The sequence below is a fragment of the Lissotriton vulgaris genome, chromosome 1_1, assembly GCF_964263255.1.
Source record: "Lissotriton vulgaris chromosome 1_1, aLisVul1.2, whole genome shotgun sequence".
In the NCBI taxonomy this organism is placed as follows: Eukaryota; Metazoa; Chordata; class Amphibia; order Caudata; family Salamandridae; genus Lissotriton; species Lissotriton vulgaris.
Genome location: NC_141685.1, coordinates 849658522 through 849678692, shown reverse-complemented (window position 1 = coordinate 849678692; position 20171 = coordinate 849658522). Strand labels below are relative to the sequence as shown.

General features: G+C 49.0%; 1 protein-coding gene across 1 annotated transcript in view; it reads left to right on the top strand.

The window, feature by feature from the left end:
- The window catches only part of KIF14 (kinesin family member 14), a 625766-nt gene that overhangs the window by 228403 nt on the left and 377192 nt on the right, over positions 1-20171 (top strand). The window contains exons 14-15 of the mRNA XM_086957758.1: positions 864-1048; positions 14646-14748. Of these exons, the coding sequence (XP_086813884.1) occupies positions 864-1048; positions 14646-14748 (288 nt within the window). The remainder of the gene's footprint in view (positions 1-863; positions 1049-14645; positions 14749-20171) is intronic.

Below are 20171 nucleotides of genomic sequence, written 5' to 3'. Positions count from 1 at the left end.
CCTGCACTGGCTCCCGGTCAACAAGAGAATCACCTTCCGTCTCCTCACCCACGCGCACAAAGCCCTACACAACCAAGGCCCAGGATACCTCAACAGCCGCCTCAACTTCTACGCTCCTAAACGCCAGCTTCGATCGACCAGCCACGCCCTTGCCGCCGTCCCCCGCATCCGAAGAGCCACCACAGGGGGACGGTCCTTCTCCTACCTCGCCGCCAAGACATGGAACTCCCTCCCCACCCACCTCCGCCTGACCCAGGACCACCTTGCCTTCAGGAAGCAACTCAAGACCTGACTGTTCGAGCAGTAGCAGACCCCCCTCCCCCAGCGCCTTGAGACCCTCTGGGTGAGTAGCGCGCTATAGAAATGCGATGATTGATTGATTGATAGCCATTAGGCCAACTCCTCTCCCTGTTTAAATACCCTCTTTGTATGTTTGTGTTACTGAAGTTCAGATTTAGGCATCACCTTCCAATCCTGTGTGTGTGTGGCTACAAAAGGCATGTAAGCTGGGAATTTATTTTACACAAAATGTGTCTATAAATTCTTTACGCATTTATTGCAAATGCATCAGCTTTATTATGTTTATTTACAGTAAATCAGACATTAACTTTCTTGGATTCCCCAGTTGGAGTACCCTTTATTGGTGGAATTTACATTTTGTTAATTGTGTCACTGGCAAATATTAAACCTGGACCAAGCCCAATTTATTTGTTGACTATTATAACTTTTCTTAAATGGTAAATTACAATGTTATGGTTGTGTTTTAGAATAATGTCACAGTTGTCGCATGCATTCGGTCATTCTCGATAAGTGGGTACTTTAGAAAAGTAAATAAATAGTTGTCACTGTATTTGTCTCCTAAGAAAGCAGGAATTACCTTCAAAATGGACAATCGTTTACCGAACCTGGTGAATCTCAATGAAGACCCACAGCTTTCTGAGATGCTGCTTTACATGATAAAGGAAGGACAAACTACAGTTGGAAAAAACAATCCAAGTTCAAACCATGACATACAACTATCTGGAGCCCTGATATCTGACGATCATTGGTAAGCCTTATCCTCGGAGGGACATTGTGTTGTCTCATCAGTTTTGGCATAATAGGATTTATATTTTACTACGCATTATAATAGAACAGCAAAAAATTAAAAACCCATGCTGGGAATACAAATCGAAATTCAATTTAGTGGAAAAACAATTAATCGAATTACAGATTAGTTGAACATAGTAATAAAAAAACATAAAAGGTAAACACGTATTTACTACTTATCTGCATAAGCTGTTTTTATAAGAAAACAAGAGCTTCTTTATATATGAAAGCAGAAAGGAGGAGGTAAGGAGACAATAGTAGAAATAAATTGGTTTCTAGTAAAGCTTTCACTAAACAGTTTAGATGCAGTGGTCCTCAGACTGGTAGTCTGTGAATTACTTTTTTTCCATAAAATCATATACAACCACTTTATCACTTCTGTGATATTTCATTTTTGCGGATGCTGACAGAGCAAAATCTTAACAACTGCTTTATCACTGCAGTGAACTAATACAGATTGAGTAAAATAAATCTGATGATGCTGCATGTCGATGTAGGAAGCTAGCTGTCTGTATAGTGTACCAAAATAAGGTGCTCTGTGCAGAGAGCCCAGGTATCCCGTATCATTTTACAGGGGCTTGTTATAGCAATCCCAAACCGCTCTAATTGTGATAGTGCGGTCGAGCAGCATTAGGCTTATCAGAGGGGAGTGTTAGGCATTTGTTGCACACAGAGAATCCATATTTGAGACACAAACTCAATCAGGAAATCCAACTCCAATTTAGAAAAAAACATTTTTAAAATCAATTTAGACACCAAGATCTACGAGGTTATTTAAGTACTTTTTGAGTTAGCGATTTTTAGAAACACAGATAATACAACTGTCAGATTTAAGGCATGAGCCTCAAACGTGTTCATGTTATTCTATGGGAAAAACGTACACTGAAAACGGGTACTTGTAATTGAGTTATAGGGTTGTTCTTCTGGACTTAAGGTAAGTAGGGGCCAAGGTCCTTAGAACCACCAGCAATTTTGATTTACCTTCTCTGGTGTGTCCAGGTGCAGAGGTGCTGGTTGAAAGGTTAGTCTTGAACTGTACAGCTGAGGTCTATGGAGAAAATTCGTAACCAAAAAATGCTGCATATGGGGCCATTGGGACCAGTCTGTTGGAATTCAAAGGGGGCTCGGTTTTTGAGGGTCTCTGGAGCTCGGACTCTGGCCACGGGGCTCTGGTGCAGAGATGTTTTTTCCAGCAGGTTGCTTGCGTTGGAGGCTCTCACTTAAGCCAATCTGGAGATGGAGACAAAACAGAACAGCAGGGCTTCTCTCGGTGCTGGCCTCTGTGACGCTGACGACCCACCTGAGTAGGTTGGTCTTGGCAGTGTTGGTGTCCGGGCTGGATACTGAATAAGATTTGGCTGCTGCAAAGGGTCTGGTACCCTGGGTACTGGTGCAGGGCAGCTCCTCTGGATCCTGTCGTCTCCACACTTGGTGGGGAGACAGATCAAACCTCCTTGAGCACTTTAACCCCCTCCTGGGAGGCTGTTGTGTCGGTGGACCCGGTGGTCAACAGATTGGTGAACCGGACATTTCTGTCAGTGGCTGTAGAGTAGTACTTCCGGACCCAACCCTAGATGGCTGGCTTATGCAAAGAATGTGAATATTCACCTCCACATGCCAAGAACAGATGCATACTGGGTAAGTAGCATTTTCCTTACAGGCAGTCTGATGATGTCAGAGAGAGCATCCAAGCTTAAGTAAGCAATATGCTGGAATTGGGTGTCATTGAAACTTCAGAGTGCCACTGAGCCAGCCCAGTTGTCTTGCTACCTGAACCTCACTCCAAGGGTGAAAAGAAATTAGGTTTTGTGTGGACTATAGAGGCCTCAATGCTGTGACCAAGACGTATGCACATCCAATTAATTGGGCAGATGAGTTAATTGACAGGTTAGGGGACAGCCAAATATCAGAGTACCTTTGATCTCACATCAGGGTATTGGCAGATGGATCTGACTCTTGGAGCAAAAGAAACATCTGCATTCTCCACTACAAAATGGTACTACCAGTTCACTTTGATGCCCTTTTGAGTTAAAGAATGCCCCTGCCACCTTCTAGAGGTTGATTAACAAAGTCCTTGCTGGGCTGGTATCCTATAGTGCAGTTTATCTAGATAATATTGCTGTCTATAACTCCTCTGGCAGGATCATCTAATCCACCTTGGAAAGGTCCTTGCAGCTCTGAGAATTGCAGGCCTTACTATCAAGGCAAGCACGTGCCAGATAGGGCAGGGGAAGGTTGTATACCTGGGCCTGGAAGGTGGAGGCCAAGTCAATCTACTCCAACCCAGAATCCAGACAATTCTGGACTGGGAAGCTCCAAAAACCAAGACCATTCCATGGCTTGAATGGGTAATACAGGAGGTTTGTGAAAGGTTATGGGTCCAAGTGACCCCCCCCCCCCCCCCCCCCACCCCTCTCAGAGCAGACATCAGAGACGATGCCAAAGAAAGTGAACTGGACTGTGAGCTGTCAAAAGCCTTTTGACACTAAATCAATCAATCAATCAGAGTACTTGTAAAGCACGCTACTTACCCGTGAGGGTCTCAAGGCGCTGAGGGGAGGGGGGTGCCGCTACTGCTCAAAGAGCCAGGTCTTGAGGAGTCTTCTGAAGGCGAGTAGGTCTTGGGTTTGCCGTAGGTGGGTAGGGAGGGTGTTCCAGGTCTTGGCGGCGAGGTAGGAGAAGGATCTGCCACCAGAGGTCATTCGTTGGATGCAGGGGACAGTGGCGAGGGCGAGGCTGGCGGAGAGCAGAGCTGGCGTGTGGGGGTGTAGAAGCTGAGTCTGCTGTTAAGGTAGGCTGGTCCGGCGTTGTGGAGTGCTTTGTGTGCATGGGTGAGGAGCTTGAAGGTGATCCTCTTGTCGACGGGGAGCCAGTGTAGGGCTCTCAGGTGGGGGGTGATGTGGCTGCGGCGGGGGAAGTTGACGATCAGTTGGGCAGGGGCGTTTTGGATGCATTGTAGTCGTCGTAAGTGTTTGGCTGGGATTCCTGCGTAGAGTGCGTTGCCGTAGTCCAGTCTGCTGCTGACGAGGGCCTGTGTCACAGTTCTCCTTGTTTCGGTCGGGATCCACTTGTAGATCCTGCGGAGCATGCGGAGGATGTTGTAGCAGGAGGAAGAGACAGTTGTGACCTATTTAGACATGGAAAGGGAGGAGTTGAGGATGAATCCTAGGTTGCGTGCATGGTCGGTGGGTGTTGGTGCTGTTCCCAGTGTGGTCGGCCACCAGGAGTTGTCCATAGCTGAGGGGGTGGGTCCGAGGATGAGTACCTCCGTCTTGTCCGCGTTTAGCGCTTCAGACGGCTGTTCCTCAGCCAGTCGGTGACGGCCTTAATTCCCTCGTGGAGGTTGGATCTGAAAGAAACAGGTTAGTATTAGATTCCTTACCTTAGAATATCCCCAGGCGTCAGACTGGATCCGGAAACTTTTGCGTAGCAGTACCCTTGCGCGTCGGTAGGCGTTGTCTGCGGCTCCGCGTCCGTCGTTGGTGCCGGGATGACGTCGCCGGAGTACTTGGACGCCGCCCTCGTGCGCTGACGTCAGTTCTTCTTTTTTCCACACCAGCAAGCACCGATCCGGAAAAAGTGGTACCCTTAGTCAATTTTTGACTAAACTTTTTCGATCATTTTTGATCTTTCTTCGAATTCGTACGACTCCGATGGTGCCGGTATGGATGCCCGGGTTCAAACCCTGCGTCAACGGCAGCCGACTGATGTCGATTACCGACCCCCATCACCGGTGTCTACATTGCCTGGGGCCCGACCACGATGACAAGTCGCGCCCCCACTGCCGGGCCTTGACGTCGAAGGCTAGGCGGGAGCGGTCCCGCAAGTGCCTCGAGCTCAGGCAGTTGGGACGCGCCTTTCGAGGTCCCGGTCCGGAAGGAGGTCGAGGGACCGGTCGCGGGGCCGGAGTCATCACAGCTCGGGGAGTTGACACCACTCTTTGGGCTCCAAGTCCTCAGGTAAGAGGCACAAGAAGTTGAAGAAGCGACATCGCTCTTCTGACACCCCCCCCCACCCCCGATGCTCGTGCAACGCGGCCGGGGGTGCGGGTGACACTGCCCACGCCGGAGTCGCAGGTGTCGCGGCCTGCTCCATACCCACCGGTCCCTGGGCAGAACGCAACGCCGGAGGAGCTAGATGCCTTCCTCATGGCCATGAGGCCGCTCTCCACTCCGTCGGGTTCCGTGGCGCCTTCGGGCCAAGCGGCCCTGACTAGGAGCCCAAGCAGGCCGGGTGCTTCGGCCCCGGCGCTGTCGGGTGCTTCGGCCCCGGCGCCGTCGGCGACTTCGGTCCCGGCGCCGCAGGGCCCCGCTGGATCCAGTTCCGGGTCGTCGCCGGTCGACCTTACGACCTCACGACCTCGCTGGCGCCGACCCCTAGGGTGTCTCCCCCCAACGCCATCCTCGGACGACGTCGTCCCCGGTCCCCCCCTCGATCCGGTTCTGACGTCGGAGCAGCGCCGCTCGCACCGCATTCCACGTCGAGAGAAGATAGTTTCTTTCATGATCCGGCTCCATCATTTCACCCCGAGTACCAGGAGATGGGTGGCGAGGCGGATTGGGAGGGGTCTGAGGACCCCCTGGCACGTGAGTGCCAGTCTTATCAGGACTGGGCAGGTGAGCTAGGGGATGCCAGTGGTCTGGACACTTCGCCAGACACTGGTTTGGTCTCCCCTCCTACCGTGGCTTCGGAGGAGGGGGCTGCCTATAGTGTGGTGTTGACGCGGGCGGCCAAGGCCTTATCCCTTGAACGCCCCGTCGCGGCCGTGAGGACTAATCTCCTCACTGAGGTCCTTAAACCGCAAGCAAGCTCTTCAGAGCCTCTGTTGCCGTTTAATGAGGCCTTGTCTGACGTTCTTCCGGGGACTTGGTCCAGGCCCGCTACAGGTCCCCCTGTAGATAGGAACGTGGCCAGACGCCACCGCCTGGCTCTGGGCGACCCTTGCTTCCTGTCCACCCACCCCACTCCTGAGAGCCTGGTCATACAGGCCTCTAACTCCCAGACCGCATCGGCTCCCCCCGATCGGGAATCCAAGAGGTACGAACAGTATGGTAAGATGTTATCCTCACTGAGTTTTGGGTTGCGGTCAGTTAACACCGCATGCCTCTTGGGCCGTTATTCCCACTCTCTGTGGGACACGGTCGCGGACGTGCTGCCACAGTGTCTGGAGGAGGCCCGGACTAAACTCGCCCAAGCCCTTGCGGAGGGTTGAGATGCGGCACGGTATTCCATCCGGTGTGGGCTGGATACAATGGACTCGCTAGGCAGAGCAATGGCAACGACCGTTGCGATTCGTCGCCACGCCTGGCTGAGGTCCGCCAACTTTTCGGCTGATGTCCAAAACACCCTTATGAACATGCCGTTTGATGGCCGTCGCCTCATTGGCGACAAGGCAGACAGTGCGCTTGAGCGCTTTAAGGACTCCAGGGCTACAGCCAAGTTCTTGGGCCTGTCGGCCCGCGCCAGCAAACTGCTCCCTTTCGTGGTCAAGCCATGGGCCGCAGACTAACATCCAGCGCGTTGGCGGACATGGTAACCGCCGTGGCAGTGCCTGGGGACAACGGCGAGGCCAGTCCACATCCACCCCCGCAGCATCCGCCTCAAAGCCCTCCTAGTCCGAGCTTTCAGGCCCACGTGACGCCAGTGGGAGGAAGGGTTCGCCATCACCTCCTCCACTGGCGCGACATCACATCGGACAGGTGGGTGCTGCAAATCGTCCGAAGGGGCTACTCCCTCCCCTTCGAGGCGACCCCTCCAGCCATGCCACCGTAGTACCACCGCGTGTCTGGGGATCACTTGAATCTTCTGCGAGAGGAAGTTACTGCCCTCTTGGCCAAGGGGGCCATAGAGCGCGTTCCTGGGCCAGAAGTAGGGTGTGGTTGTTACTCCCACTACTTTCTGGTTCTCAAGAAGGGCAAAGGGGGCCTACGCCCTATCTTGGACCTGCGGAACGTAAACGGCTTCCTCCGGAAGGAGAAGTTCCAGATGCTGACACTGGCTCAGGTCTTAGCTGCCCTGGACCCGGGAGACTGGATGGTAGCGTTGGACTTGGAGGACGCTTATTTTCACATCCCCGTCCTGCCGGCCCACCAGCGCTACCTGCGGTTCACGGTAGGCCACGAGCACTTTCAGTTTACGGTACTCCCCTTCGGCCTTACCAGCGCCCCACGGGTGTTCACGAAAGTGATAGCGGTGGGCGCAGCTGTTCTGCGCAGGTTAGGGGTTTCAGTCTTCCCCTACCTCTACGACTGGTTGTTGAAGGCGAGCTCGCCCCAGACAGTAGTCAGCCACCTCCAGACTACGGCCGACCTCCTACACCTGCTGGGGTTCTCCATCAATGTGCCGAAGTCACACCTGTGTCCCTCTCAGAAGCTCCTCTTCATCGGAGCGGTTCTAGACTCGGCGCAGTTTCGGGTTTATCCTCCCGAACAGTGGGTTCGGGATATTCAGGCTCTGATTCCGATCTTTCAGCCGTTATCCCGAGTCTCGGTTAGGTTGACGCTGCGGCTTCTGGGGCTGATGGCCTCCTTCATCCTTCTGGTGCATCACGCCAGGTGGCAGATGCGGGCTTGGGCTCCGTACTGGGCACGAAGATTCTGGTATCCCGAGCTACTCAGCATGTCTGTTGATCCCCCGATTAGTCTGCCCCTTCAGGAGGACCTTATGTCGCAGCAGCAGGGGACGGTCCTCCACCCGAACCTGTCCAGTCTCCACTTACATGCGTGGAGATTGAGTGGCGGCAGTTGAGACCATTTGACTTGCCTCCTGAAGTCTGTAATGTGATTCTGGCAGCCAGGCGTCCCTCCACAAAATCGGTATACGCCTGCAGGTGGAACAAATTTGTGGCATGGTGCACAGCAAAGCTTGTGGATCCCCTTTTTGGCCCTCTTTCAGAGGTTCTCCTCTTTTTTTTCTCTAGCTCAGCCGGGTTCTGCTCTGGGCACTCTGAAGGGCTACCTCTCGGACATTTCTGCTTTCTTAAGGCTACCTGTTTAAGTTCCCGGTTGTAAATCGGTTTTTGAAGGGCATCACTCGTATGTTTCCTCCTGTTCCTTTCGTGATGCCTCAGTGGGACTTGAACCTTGTTCTGACTTATCTGATGTGCGCTCCCTTTGAGCCACTTCATAACTGTCCTCTTCGCCTCCTTACCCTAAAGACTGCTTTCCTGGTTGCCATCACCTTTGCCAGGAGAGTGAGTGACCTCCGGGCCCTTTCTTCTAAGCCTCCTTTCCTTTCTGTCCATCCGGGCAAAGTTGTGTTGCGGACGTGACCCTCTTTCCTGCCCAAGGTAGTCACAGCCTTCCACATCGGGCAGTCCATCACTTTGCCCACCTTCTTTCCGCCTCCGCATCCCTCGAAAGAGGAAGAGAGGCTCCACCGTCCGGACCCAAAACGTGCGCTCTCATTCTATCTGGACCGCACACGCCAGTTCCGGGTGTATGACCAACTCTTTGTTGGTTACGTGGGCGCTAAGAAGGGACGGGCGGTGCACAAACGGACCATTTCTCGATGGGCCGTCTTGTGCATCAAGGCTTGTTACTCTCTGGCTAAAAAGGAGCCTCCTGTGGGGCTACGTGCCCATTCCACTCGGGCCACGGCGGCTACTACTTCCCGGGGATTCCCCTTAAAGGACATCTGTCAGGCAGCTACGGGGGCCTCGCTGCACACGTTCTCAAGACACTACTGCCTGGACAGCCAAGTCCAGGGAGATGGCTTTTTCGGCTGTTCCGTTCTCCAGGACTTTCTAGTGTGATCATTGATTCGCAGACCCACCACCGGGGTTGGTATTGCTGGGGTATCTTTTCTAAGGTAAGGAATCTAATACTAACCTGTTTATTTCAGATGCACAAGTTACTTACCTTCGGTAACGATATAACTGTAAGAAACAGTAGCTAGTATTAGATTCCTTACCGCCCCACTCGTCCTTCCCGTTTCTGCGAACCGATATATAGGGTTAAGGTCATTCCCTTTCAGGGCCCTAGTTTCATGGCACCAGTGTTAGTTTTTATCATGGCTCTGCGTTTCTGGCGTGGAAAGCTGTGTATAAGAACTGACGTCAGCGCGCGAGGGCGGCGTCTAAGTACTCCGGCGACGTCATCCCGGCGCAGACGACGGACGCGGAGCCACATACAACGCCTACCGATGCGCAAGGGTACTGCTACGCAAAAGTTTCCGGATCCAGTCTGACGCCTGGGGATATTCTAAGGTAAGGATTCTAATACTAACTACTCTTTCTTACACATATATCGTTACCGAAGGTAAGTAACTTGTGCTTTTGGCAGTGTGCGGGTCCTTGTTGAGGGAGAGGATGAGCTGTGTGTCGTCGGTGTAGGAGATGATGTTGAGGTCGTGTTGGCGGGCCTCTTGTACGAAGGGGGCCATGTAGACATTGAACAGCGTCAGGCTGAGGGATGAGCCCTGGGGGACGCCCCAGATGATGTCGGTGGCTTTGGATGGGAAGGGCGGGGTGCGGACACTCTGGGTTCTGCTGGAGAGGAAGGACGTGGTCCAGCCAAGGGCCTTCTCTTGGATTCCAGCTTCTAGGAGGCGTGTCTTTAGAGTGCGATGGCAGACCGTGTCCAGGAGAATGAGGGCTGATGTTTCAACGTTGTCAAGTTGGCGCCTGATGTCGTCTGTGGCGGCGATGAGGGTGTCTCGTTGCTGTGGTTTCGTCTGAACCCGGACTGGGACGGGTTCAAGATGTTGTCTTCCAGTTGGCGGGCCAGTTGCATGGTGACGATTTTCTCGATGACCTTCGGCGGGAGCAGGGAGATGGGCTGGAAGTTCTTGAGGTCCTTGGGGTCCGCCTTGGGCTTCTTGAGGAGGGCGTTGATTTCCAGCTTTCCGGGAATGTCGCTGTTTCGAAGGAGATGTTGATGACCTTCCGTAGTTTAGGTGCGATGGCTGTGTCTGCTTTGTTGAATATGTGGTGTGGCACGGGTCTGAAGGAGATCCTAAGTGGATGGAGTTCATGACCTTGCGTGTCTCGTTGAGGTTGGACTAGGAGGTCAGGCGGTTGGCGCTGGTGGTGTTCACATTGGAGGTGGGGTCTGGCGTATTCGGGGCGGTCGTGGTGTTGAAGCGGTCATGGATGTCGGCGATCTTGCGGTGGAAGAAGATAGCTAGTGAGTCGCACAGTTCTTGTGAGAGCAGTATGTCGTTGGCGCTGGGGTTGGAGAGTTCCTTTACGATGCTGAAGAGCTCTTTGCTGTTGTGTTCCTTGTTATCCAGGCGGTCTTTGAAGGAGGATCTCTTGGCTAATCTGATGAGGTGGTGATGTCTGCGGGTGGCGTCCTTGTGGGCTGCTTGGTTGTCCGGTGTGCGTTCGTGGAGCCATATCTTCTCCAGTTTCCGGCATGCACGTTTGGAGGTCTGAAGCTCGTTGGTGAACCAGGTGGCTCTCTTGCTGGCGTGGTTGTTGGAGGGTTTTTTCAGCGGGGCGAGGGTGTTGGCGAAGTCGTCGATCCACTGTCTGAGTTTGCAGGCTGCGGTTTCTGGGTTGGTGGGAGTCGGTGGGTGGGTTCTGGGCGAGGGTGGTGATCAACTGCTCTTCGGTGACTTTGCTCCAGTAGCGGCGAGGTAGCTGTTGGGTGCGGTGGTGCGTGGTTGGTTTCTTGAAGTTGAAATGGATGCAGCGGTGGTCGGTCCAGTAGAGTTCGGTGGTTTGGTTGAAGGCGGCGTGGATGCCTGTGGAGAAGACTGGGTCCAGCGTGGTGTGGTGACGAGTTGTCTGAGGCAGAGGTTGGCGAAGTTGTCGATCAGGGTGGCTGAGCTGGCGACGTTGATGTTCTCGAGGTGGAGGTTCAGGTCCCCGAGGAGGATGTAGTCCGTGGAGGCGAGTGCGTGGGTGCTGGCGAGGTCGGCGATGGAGTGGCTGAACTGAGCTCGGGGTCCGGGAGATCTGTAGATGAGTGTTCCTCTGAAGGTGGTGTTTGGGTCGGTGTGGATCTGGAAGTGCAGTTGTTCGGCGGTGTTGAGGGTGTCGTCTGCGTTGGTGGTGACCTTGAGGGTAGACTTGTGGACAATGGCTATTCCTCCTCAGATTCCGTTGGCGCGATCCCTGCGGGTGATCTTGTAGCCGTCTTGGATGGCTATGGCGATGCTTGGCGCCGAGGAGTCGTTCCACCAGGTCTCGGTCAGGAAGGCCACGTCTGGGGCGGAGGTGTCGAGCAGATCCAAGAGCTCGATGGCATGTTTACGTGCGGAGCGGGTGTTGAGGAGTATGCAGTGGTATTGCATGTGACAAAGTGCTTCTTTCGACATGATTGGCCCTCGCATTTTGCCTGGTATTGATGTTGTTTTGATTGAAGTGCTCAGGGTCCCTGCCAATCAAGTCACCTGTGCCAGTGCTTCTTCTCTAAAAACTATTCCCCAATTATCCTTTCAGGACCCCCTACCGACACTCTCCTCGGGGCCTGGTCCAAGCCCTGCCACTGCACCACTGCAGTGTACCACAGTTTCATCACCCAGTGCCGCATTCCGGAGAGCTTGGTGGCCTAAGCCTCCACTTTCAAGATTAACCATGGCGCGTTCGCTTCAGCTCCACCAGTTAGGGAATACAAGAGGCTAGAATTTTCTCTTCCCCCCCGCCTAGCATTGTGGTTGGTGACCACTGTGTGCCTTTTGGGCCATTGCTCTAACACAGTGTGGGACTCAGTTGCGGAATTGTTGCCCATGGTCTAAGATTAGGCCCGAGCCATACTCTCTCAGGTAGTTTCCGACAAAAGGGTTGCAGCAAAGTTCGCCTTTCCCTGTGGTTTGGACACGACGGACTTGCTGGGCAGAAAATTATCTTCGCGGGTCGCCCTTTGGCGCCACTCCTGACTGAGGACCTCTTGCTTTTCCTGGGATTTCTAAGCATCGCTTATGGCTATACCCTTTGATGGCTCCTGTCTCTTTGAAGAGAATACGGACTCTGCACTAGAGAGCTTTTAGGACTTCAGGGTCTCTGCCAGGACTTTGAGTTTGAGTCTCTCTATGGACCCTCTCAATTCCCAGTAAGCCTATCGCTGCTTTTGTGGACATGAAAAGGGTTTCCAACCTCGTCAGCACCTTTCCAGCCATCAAGGCCAGCAAGCTTCCACACCTTTTTGTGGCTGAGGACGCAGTTCCCATAGACTATGTGGAACAGGTAGCCAGAGTTCAGGCCAGTCCACCACTTCCCCAGCAGCAGTTACCAAGCCCCTTTAGTTTTCCGTCCTACCATCATGGGCATCCAGTGGAGGGCAGGATTCACCATCACCGGCTCAACTGGAGGTTAATACTATCAGGCCATTGAGTGCTACAATTTGTACAAAGGGTCTACTCCCTTTCCTTTGTGGCTGCCCCTTCTTATGCTACCCACTTACAATTGGTTAATGGAGTACTCATTTTCCTTTCTCCGCAAGGAAGTGTTGATTCTCTTTGCTAAGGGAGCTAAAGAGGGGTGGCAGCATCAGAAGTAGGTCTTGGATGCTCTTCCCGCTACTTTCTGGTCAGCAATCTCTCCTACATGGTCCAGATCTGGGAGAGAACTGTAAAAGACCTACCATGGTGGCTGACAGACCACAAATGTATCATCGGCAGACCCCTCTCCCTTCCCCAGCCAGTGTTGACTAGTGACAGATACGTCATTCCTGGGCTGGGGTAGGTGGAGGTCTGAGATCTCTGGTCTCCGGCGGATTCCAGGTTCCACATAAACTTGATGAACTTTCAGGCGAGACACTTAACAGTTGCTTCCATTGCTCTCACGAGAGGCTTCCTGGTGGCTTACATCTGCCATCCGCCTCTTGGTTATCCTTGAAGTCTTTTGTGAAACACTATTGCCTCATAGCTCAAGCTTGCAGCATTGATGCATTGCCAGGGCTGTGCAACACCGTATTCTTGGTTAATCAGCACCAAGCTCCCTAATTAGTTGTTCGGAACTCTTTAATAAGTTGAGGATTCTTCTGGATATAGTATCCACCAGATGAAAAAAAAACTATTTCTGATGGATATAGCATCTTCCCAAAGCTACTAGAGTGCCCTCCGTCCTCTCCTGTCAAGTTTGTGTTATTGTTTTGTATGATTTCAAGGTCTACAATGGAACCATATGCTGTTTTTTTGCTGTCATATCTTTCTCTGTTTCTCTTTGCATGGCTCAAAGGGTTGCGGAAAAAGTACCAGGTACTGACACCAGCGCACCTGTTCGGTCCCTGTATTTTCAGATGTTGTCACATCTGGGCAGATAGAGCTGTGGCGCATTGAAGAGCCACTTCTGTGCTAAAGTTTTTTTTAGATTCTCTGATGCCTGGAGGATAGTCCTATGATGCAGATAAAGTATGTAGCAAAAATATTGCTTCTAAGGTAAGTTCCTTTTTCTATAGGATGTATTAATATTTATGGTATGTATTGACTTAAACTGTTTTAAAAGACTGATTTAATCTAGTGTCACAGCCAATTCTTTTTTCCCCTTTTTGGAACAATTTATAGCGACAACATTATCTATGCACTCTCAATACAGGCATATCGTGCTGTAATTCTTCTCTTCACTAAATTAGTTCTTCAGATAAATCCACAGTGACCACTGTTTTCCCTTTTCTGGAACCCTATCTGAATCATAGTTTTACAAAACCTAGCAGTGATTTTTGTGTTTCTAAGGTAGTAGTACTGTTATAGTGAGGTTTTCATGTTAATTTAATTTTCCTTCATAAGAACTGATGGAATGGAGCTAAAATAAAAAGGAGAGGAAAATACATGTTTCCCCGCTATTGACATTAAATTTTGTCCAAAGTTAATTAAATTGCTGAACCATTTAACACCAATTTTCTGTACATTTAGCATACTTTTAGGTCGTCTGGTGTTTTTTGGTTCAGCTGTATTAACTTCAAATTTTTTTAAACATGTTTCCACTATTTTCATCCACGAGTAGCATTGGTCTACAGCATAAAAACATGCCTCAAAATGTATTTATTTTTTAAACTAAATATATTTCCAAAATGAGCATTCTTTTAGATATTAACTTCCTTATTAAAAATATCAATATTGTTAAACGACAATATATATATATATTTTAACCTGAGCAGTGTTGCTCGATGTATTATTCCAGTGCTAGTTGCCTGACCACTCAAACGACCAGTCCAGGTCCGTTATTTCATTGGTCTGGTACCTGTGGTATCATTCATTGGGAACTTTTGTTCATTATCATTATGCTTACCTTATCAAACACTAGAAAATAATGAAGTCAACGCTATATGGTTCCTATACAGTTGTAATTTAGCAATATGTCCACCATGACATTTCATGTGCTCCTTAACAGATACTTATCATGGTATCACTGATAAGTGTTCCACAGGGAAAAATTGGATCGCAGACTGATCTGCTTTCACCAGATCCACCTAATTAATATCATCAATTTGTAAATTTATAATTATACTATTTCTGTGACGACTAGTCATTTTTTTAAAAACATTTATCACAAAACACTGAACAATCTTACATTGTACGGTACTCTGTTTATTTTTTTACCTTTTGCAAATAGTTAGTTCATTATATATTGAACAATACATGTCAGTAATTGCAACTTCTTTTTCCAATAGTGTTATCAACAATTTTGATGGTTCTGTGAGTATTACTCCAGTGGGAGAGGCCAAGACTTACGTGAATGGGAAACATATTCTAGAGTTGACCGAACTTCATCATGTAAGTTGATTACTCGGTCTGAAAATTCTTTGTTTGTCACGCAGCCATAAAAGGGATACATAAAAACATGATACAGTTCATATTTAAACAATGAATAATAACTTTATTAAAAAAAATAATTTGAAAAGTAATATGCACTAATACAATATCTGGTCATACAGTCCATAAATCCAATTATTATTCCACTAGACTTCTTAACCCTACTGCAACCTCTATAAATTCATGTACCAGAACGCAAACAGGCTCAGTAGATAGTAATTGTAAATGAGAAAATGCCACTCTGCACGGTCTTATGTTAAGCATTTTTAAGATGACGACTGAAAACAACATCCTAGGTCTCTCATATAGCTTACAAAAAAAGAAAAGGTGCAAAGTTGATTGGGTGGATGACTAATGGGGACGCTTTGAGAAATTCCTAGTGCTCACGCTGGGATCCTGTATTGGAGAGAAACCTTCCTGATTGTACTGCTACAACTCGCGGGTCCCGCTTCGTGGGGGGCCTTGAGTGATAACAGCGAAACCTGGCTGTGGAGATCATCGCCCTTCGCCACTGGCTGTGACTGTGGGTGTTTGTATTGAGCAGGGCTGCGAGCGAGTTGCGGGCGCAGGACTACAAGTCCCAGGAGCCCCCGCCTGACCCAATTGCCAGCACCTGGGCCTCTCTCCCTGCATGCTCCTCCCCTCTCACACTGACCATATAAATAAAACCACCTAGTCCCGCTGCGCGGGAGCGACCGGGAGAAGCCCGGAACAAGGGCGGGACCGTCTGTGGCCGTCAGGGGCCGTAGGAGGCTGGGCTGGGCCCGATCTCTAAGACTTTAATTCCACCACTGTTGCATTCAGGTTAGTTGGACTTCTTAGCACTTTAAGATATATTTTATAGTAATGTCTAACTCCTTACCATCTTGTGTTGGGGTGTCGATCCTCGGGCCCCTAGACAAATACTTTGAGAAAGCTAATAAGGAAATAGATAAAGAACTTTTATTAGCTGAAAAGCGTGCTGAGCGACGTCGATCCATTGAACATTTGAAACAGAACCCCCTGCCCCCCGTGATTGATAGAAGTCCCACACATGTCATAGAAAGCTCTGGTAGGTCGGACAGAGATGTCGATCTATTCTGTACTGACCACCGCCCTAGCATTTTTCGTGATCACAATACATCTCTTATAAATTCAGGAATAAATATCGTTGACAGCGGTAACAGCTCACCTACTATATCTCTTAGAATCATAGTTCTAAATACTCCAGTAGCCCCAATTATAACCAACCAATCACACTCATCTCTGTCCAACCATTTATCTGATAAAGAAACCCCTACTAAGTCAACTCCTATACATAAACTAATGCCTATTCAAAGTAAAAATAATACTGGCACCAAATCCACCAAACTTCAAAGGGTGTCTCACTCCCCGCCTAAGAAGAAGAGGAGAAAAGGTGGGGTTAAAAGGAAAAGTTTTACCAACCAAGTTTCACCTCCCCCGGTAGAAATACTGGACGCTAACATAACAGTCTCGCCCGTGAGGGTTGTTTCTCTAGGGTCTCCTACATACCCCACGCCTCCCGCCATAGATGATCTATTAATCTCATTGAAAAAAGAGATGATAGAACTTTTAGATAAACATTTAAAATCCTATATGCTCCCCCTTTTGGAGAGAGTTAGGATTCTGGGGGAAAAAATGGACAATCTACTAACAACCGCTGTCCAGAAAAATATTCACCTCCCAATAAATTGTAATGACGGGTCCCAACCGAAAGACCAACCTCAACCTACAATACCGACCCATAGTAAACCATCCCAATTAACTGGAAAGCCACCCAGCGAAAATAATAAAGCCAACCTAATACCCAAACCAACTCTAGCTATAGAGAAGCATGTGCAGGCTTCAAATAAACCGATCCCCATTGCAAATAGTCAAAGTTTGCCCCCTGTGGTTGATAAATTTACAACTGTATCCCAAAGAAAAACCCTAACCCGTAGGAACACAGTGGACCTACCCCCCAAATCGTCTAACTTTGCTATTGTTTTGACTGGTGTTCCCTCGCTCACAAATGGTTATTGTGAGCCAAATGCTAACTTGAAGAATAAAGTTATCTATTGGCTGAGAAATAATAGACCCCTTCCAGCCCATCTAAACGGAGACATTATCTCAGTGAGAAGGTGTAACTGTGAGGAAATATAAATTTTATGGTCAAGAAATGTTCCCTAACGTGTACCCCACCGTCTCCATGTACGAGTTTAAAGTGCATGTAACTTCCCTCCTGTGCCAGCTATAAAGACGCAAATACATTTGCGTTCAATGTTAACATGTCCTCTTTCAGACCCGCCAAGAACGGGTTCAATATTCAGTTCCTAAGTATGCTATGCCAACGTCTTTTTGTGGTGTACTTTACACGTTTTTCAGCTCTGGCGAAGCAGGCCCCGAATTCTGCCATCGAGCCTTTTTTCTGTCTTCTGACTCCGAACGCCTCAGCCTGGGCTGCCTCTGTACCCATGACCACTGCCTTACTCCCTGCGCGGCCCACGGCGCTTAGCTCAGCTTGCTGCCTGCCAAGACTGTATTCAACCTTCGAATTATCTGTTCCGCTCCTCGAAAATGCATTCCTGCCTACTAGTTTAAGTAAACATCCCCCCAGCTGCAGAGCAAAGGGCCCGGCCTCACTGTCTCCGTGCAAGTAATTCATAGCCTCTGTTACCATGGAAGGCCCATGCCCCCCCCTCGCATCTCATGCAGACACTTAGACGCTTATACACGCACTCACAGTCAGTATAGAATAGCTTCTGTCCCAGAGACCTTTTCCGTCCAGATAATATGGTTCCTAAACATCAGATATCAGATATGATAGTGGTCCAAGTTGATCTGACATGCCAGACTTCTGTCTCTTTCCGCTGGTGTAAATGTCAAGTCCCCTGCACCCTCCAGTCATACGTCATGCACACGTCATGCAGCTGCGCACACATCCAGGCCTCAGATTTCTGCTGACATTGCAAGATTCAGCTTTTGTTTCCACCCACTTATGACACTTACATGTGACGTTTCTAGCACACACCTCTATGTTCACGCCTAGTTCACGCCTTCTAATTACGTATCACTACCACGTGTGTGTCTTATCTTGTCTCTCTCAGCTGTTACGCCTACTGTATTGGTTCCTATAATACGATTTAAGTATATAAGCTATGTATTGTCAATAAAATATTGCTCTATCCCTTCCTGCACCCCTGTGGTGGCAGGAATATGATATCCGGTCTGGTACCATTCCTTTTTAAGGAATAAAACCCCTAAGAACTCTAACACCACGGACTCTGTTTCTTTCTTTCCGATTGAGTTATTTTTGTTTAAGTACTTACCTGCATAGAAATTAGGACGGTAAATCAAATATTTACCACAACTGGGTGGGTCTCCGTCCAAAGGATACAGAGGGCGACATTGTGATCATCAATTTTAGAGATCCCAGAGTTGTTTCCTACATAAGTGACTGGTTCCCAGGAAACAATGAAGGAGGTATATCCACTCGAAATCTGAGTTACTTCTAGCCAGAGCCTATGTTAAGACCACTTGTCCATCCTAGTGCTAGTGGATACACCCCCTTATTGAACAAGTCAAAACACCCATCCTTCTTCCCCTATCCTACCAATAATCCTAACATTTCCTGCCCACCTATCCGTTGTCACTATCCTCCTAGTTTTTTCCCCACAATAAACAACCGTACTAATTCTAACTGGTCTAATGACTACTGGAATATTCCATTGTCTAATCTGTATGAACCTTTGTCAGGGTTGGAATCAAATGATTGACTTGTTTCCCATAATCATGTTTTTAAGGTCAACCTAGATTGTACGGGTACTTTTATTACCCCAGAAATTGATTCCCATTATGAAATAATGCCAAAGGACATATCAATCTATTGTGGTAGGGAAAAGTATAAAAACTCAGTAGGTGAACGAGGTAGGAGTCAGGAAATTGAAGTTGTAACCCAGGATGCAGTGACTGCTGAGGTAGTTGATATGGTGATTGGTGACCAAGGGGTCTCGCGATATGGGGTTCGGCCATCCGAGTCGGTAGCGTATGGGGAGGCCGACACTGGTAAAAGGAGTGACGATGTTCACCCAGTAGATAGCTCAAATACTGGGGGTAAAATGTATGATGTTACTAGTATCTCTGGGACAGTCTCAAGTGGTACTAAGTTTGGCTCCTGGAATTTTGCTGGCCTTGAGTCCAGATTGTGCAACACTGAATGGGTTGATTTTATTAACCAAGGTGATGTTTGGTCCTTCCAGGAAACCTGGGCACTCCCAGCGGTGTTCCTTGTAGGTTACCTAAATGTTAGTAAACCAGCAACGAAAGGCATTAGAGGGCGCGCTATGGGAGGCATGACTACCTGGGTTCGTCAATATGAGGGTGTAAGAGCAGAGGAGGTATATACTGATAGCCCTGACATATTGACGGTGACAATAAGATCATCAAAAGGCCTCGATATATTGTTGATTAACATCTATGTCAGGGGTACCTGGGGAGGAAAGGTTGCATCAACCCTCTACATTCTGGACAACTTCCTTTCCGATTCACATGTAAATGGTTTTACGGTTGTAATGGGGGGACCTCAACTCCTGTTTTGAACCCTTCAGTGTAGGTAATGAGTTACTTACAGAGGCTGAGGATATGACCTGGGGGATTCCCCAGCTTGAGTTAGCCCCGATCAGGAAATGGACGCAAACTGCTACATTTATTAAAGGGATGTGCCTGGACAAGGGTCTGCGAGCACTAAATGGCAGAGTGCGATCCGATAGGATAGGTAGATACACTTTTTGTAACGACAGATACAATAGCCGTATAGACTACATTTTGGTAGACGTTAAGATGTGGGCCTTAGTAGAGGACATGGTGGTCACAACCAGACCTGAAAGTGATCATGATCCGCTTGTGATGGAACTTAGGGATCACAGTTTCCTGGGGCGTGAGAGCTACGACCCGAATATTGTTAAAAATGAAGTTATCCTTAGTAATGACATGAGGAGGGTGCGGTGGCCAAAAGTCTCTGTTAATGTTGAGGCACGCAAGGAGATTAGATCTCTGGTCTTAAACTCCCAGGATGGAATCTTTTGTTGTGAGTCCCAGGATGATATTAAAGTAAAAATTACCAAGACTCATACCAATCTATTTTTAGAGCTAAAAAAACTTTTTGTTAAAACCATTTCCAAGCAGGGCAGGAGGGGAAAACAGAAAACTTTATCCTGGTTTGATGAGGACTGTCGTCGAACTCATGGGGATCGGTTTAAAGCAATAAAGTTAAAAAACCATAGCCCAATAAAGGATTGTAGGAAGGCCTATAAAAATGCAAGGCATAAAGCTAAGTCCAACTGGGATGAGGAACGGTGGGCGACGCTAACCGAAGCATGTAGCTCCCTGAACATGTGCCAGTTTTG